The sequence below is a fragment of the Exserohilum turcica genome (genome assembly GCF_000359705.1).
Source record: "Exserohilum turcica Et28A unplaced genomic scaffold SETTUscaffold_172, whole genome shotgun sequence".
NCBI lineage: Eukaryota > Fungi > Ascomycota > Dothideomycetes > Pleosporales > Pleosporaceae > Exserohilum > Exserohilum turcicum.
Genome location: NW_007359995.1, coordinates 1 through 2723, shown reverse-complemented (window position 1 = coordinate 2723; position 2723 = coordinate 1). Strand labels below are relative to the sequence as shown.

At 49.2% G+C, this 2723-nt stretch overlaps 1 protein-coding gene across 1 annotated transcript; it reads left to right on the top strand.

The window, feature by feature from the left end:
* Positions 1–621: 621 nt before the first annotated feature.
* SETTUDRAFT_29495 (uncharacterized protein) lies at positions 622–1242 on the top strand (the record flags this gene model as incomplete). The annotated part of the gene is made up of 3 exons (XM_008026326.1): positions 622–654; positions 775–885; positions 934–1242. The coding sequence occupies 3 exons, from the start codon at positions 622–624 to the stop codon at positions 1240–1242; spliced, it is 453 nt and encodes a 150-aa protein (XP_008024517.1).
* Positions 1243–2723: the final 1481 nt, after the last annotated feature.

The following is a 2723-nucleotide window of genomic DNA, read 5'->3' as shown; positions in this document are numbered from 1 at the left end:
TTTTAATTATATGTTACAAGGTAACAGGAAGGATTCTCTCCTTGACAACGGATGGAAGGCAAGGAGCCTATGGACGTCCACGTCAGAAGTGTTATGGGCGAGAGAGGCCTAACTAACGAGTATGCATTCACCTATTGTACAGAAGAAGAAAGATATAGAAAAGAACTATCTAGAGGGCCCTCCTTTTATAGTTGTTACTCGTACGAACGCTTAGACCTTTAGTCTTCCTCCTTACTTAAGCTTGTTCGTACGTAACTAACTACGTCATTTAGTCACGTGACTAAAGTCATGTGATTCACTGCTATGTGACCTGTAGGTCATGCCTCTCTGGCGTAGCCCTTTACAATACTCCCCTCCTTCACCTCGTCCAATATCACGTGCGTATTCCTTAGTCTTCTTTTCCTTTCTCTCCGTCCGTTTGCTATCACATGTTTAGCGTCTCGTACGGTTAAGGTAAAGGCAAATAGTGAAGGTGAGAGAGAGTTAGGCAACGGTGCTATATAGCAAACGCTGTCCGGCGAGCATAAATACTCTTCTTCCCCTGCCTACTGCTTGTTTCCTCTATCCCTTCAGCTTTAACTTTTCTCTTATTATAGTCACTTCCTTAAGTCTTCCCGTACAATGGCCAATCGTGGGATGTGGGCTAACGGCCAGGTCAACGCCTTACGTTTCTGCACGAACGGTGGAGTTAACGACACTATTAAGCAGGCAACTGCTTAGATCTTCGACGTTGCTTATTAGTTGCTCACTCGTACGACGCTAGGTGCCATCTAGGCCGCAGCGCCTGTCATTGTTGGACGGGTTAACCTCAACAACTACCAGGTCTGGTACATTTTTGACGTGCGGGTCGCTGAGGAGATTCGCCAAGTGTTCGCCGCTGCTCCTGTGAGTGTTGCTTTCTTGTCGTACGTTTGAATTTGCTAATTAGTGTAGCCTAAGCTTCGCTGGGTCTTTGACATGTTCTGCCGTCTAAGGGGGCTGTCGCCGTACAATGCTACCTTTGGTTCTGGCCTTAGCGGTTATTCGCCTGTTGTCGCCCGTACGACGCTCTATGCCCGTCAAATCTTGGGTGGCCGACCCTCGTACCTCAAGGCCTTCCTCGTCCATTCGCGTGGCGCCTGTAATGCTACGTTCTGCGATAACTGTGCGCCAGTCTTGGACAGGGCGAAGGAGTTCACGGCCTTTGCTGGTTGTGTCTCTATCTATGGAGAGTGGGGTGGTGCGTGTAGCAATTGCATCTAGCAGGACCATGGCGCCCGTTGTACGGCAGGAGGAGGGGACGGTTCGTCCGTCCGTACGCCAGCTAAGCGTCGTCTTCTAGGCACTAAGAGGGATCGTTCGGCCTCTAGGGGTAGCGCCGGGTCTCTGTTGCTCATCGAGTAGCTTTCGCCTCTAGCTATTTTGTAGCCGGCCGTTGGGTTTTCGTACGGAGGAAGTTTGGGCGAGCCATTCGTCTAGGGCCTTCGTGTCTTTAAGTGCCATAGCTGGTTCCTAACTGCCCTCTAGGTAGCCTATCCAAATGACGAGATATTGCAGTTCTCTGTTTCGTATTCGTTCGTCCGTGATGCCTTGTACGAGCCATTCTAAATGGTCTTCTTCTTCTCCATCTTCTCGTACGACGATAGCCGCAGGGCTGCTATCGTCTGTTTGTTGTGATAGCAAGGGGTCGTTGGATGCTGGCCTTAGCTTGTCTACATAGAAGGATTTTGTCTCCTAGGGCACCGCGAGTTCTACCCAGTAGGGGTCCCGTACGCGGGCGACTTGGTACTTTCCACTTTTCTAGTCTAGCTTTTTGCTTATCTAGGTCGTTCGTACGTTGCGTAAGTCTAGCCAGACCTAGTCTCCCACTTTGTAAGCAGGCGATGGTTTGCGAGATTTGTTTGCCTGCTTCTCTTGCTCTTGTTGGGCGTACGACATTGCTGAAACTGCCTAGTTTGCCGCATTACTAATCGTACGTACTATCTCTTTAGCTGCTATGCTCGCTTCTCGGTTGTCTAAGATAGCTTCTTTTTGGGGAAATAGGGTATTATGGTAACCATGGTGGAGAAAGAAGGGGGATACACCTGTAGAGGCGTTCGTACGGGAGTTGAGCATAAGTTCGAGAAGGGGGCAAAGCTGAGCCTAATTGTCTTAGTCGTAGTTGCAAAAGATCCGTACAACTACTTCTATGTCGCTATTAGCTCGTTCTGTCGTCCTGTCTGTTTGTGGGTGGTAAGCTGTAGAGAGATTCCGCTGAATATTTAGCAGCTTGCAGATGTTTTCCTATAGTTGGCTTGCGAACTAGGGGCCGCGGTCGGACGTGATAGACTGTGGAAGGCTGTGGTGGCGGTAGACTTCTCGTACGAAAGCCCAAGCAACGTCTGTTGTCTCAATCTTGTTCATAGGGACTAGTACGACGCCTTTCCCTAATTAGTCCTTTACTACCATCAAGTTCGTGTTTCCAAGAGAGTTAGGAAGGCCTGTAATAAAATTAACTGTGAGGTGCTGCCACGTACGACTAGGCACAGGTAGGGGCTTTAAGTAACCAAACTTTCCGTCCCGCCAGGGAGTGCTTTTGCGGCATAGCTCGCAGTTCCGTACGAAGCGTCGTATGTCATCGCTCATGTGAGGCTAGTACCATTCTCGTGCAACGATCTAATAGGTCTCTTCTCGTCTAGGATGTCCAGTTAGGAGAGATAAGTGAGCCACTTGGATAACTCCTGTGCGTAATGGTTCAAAGTCTA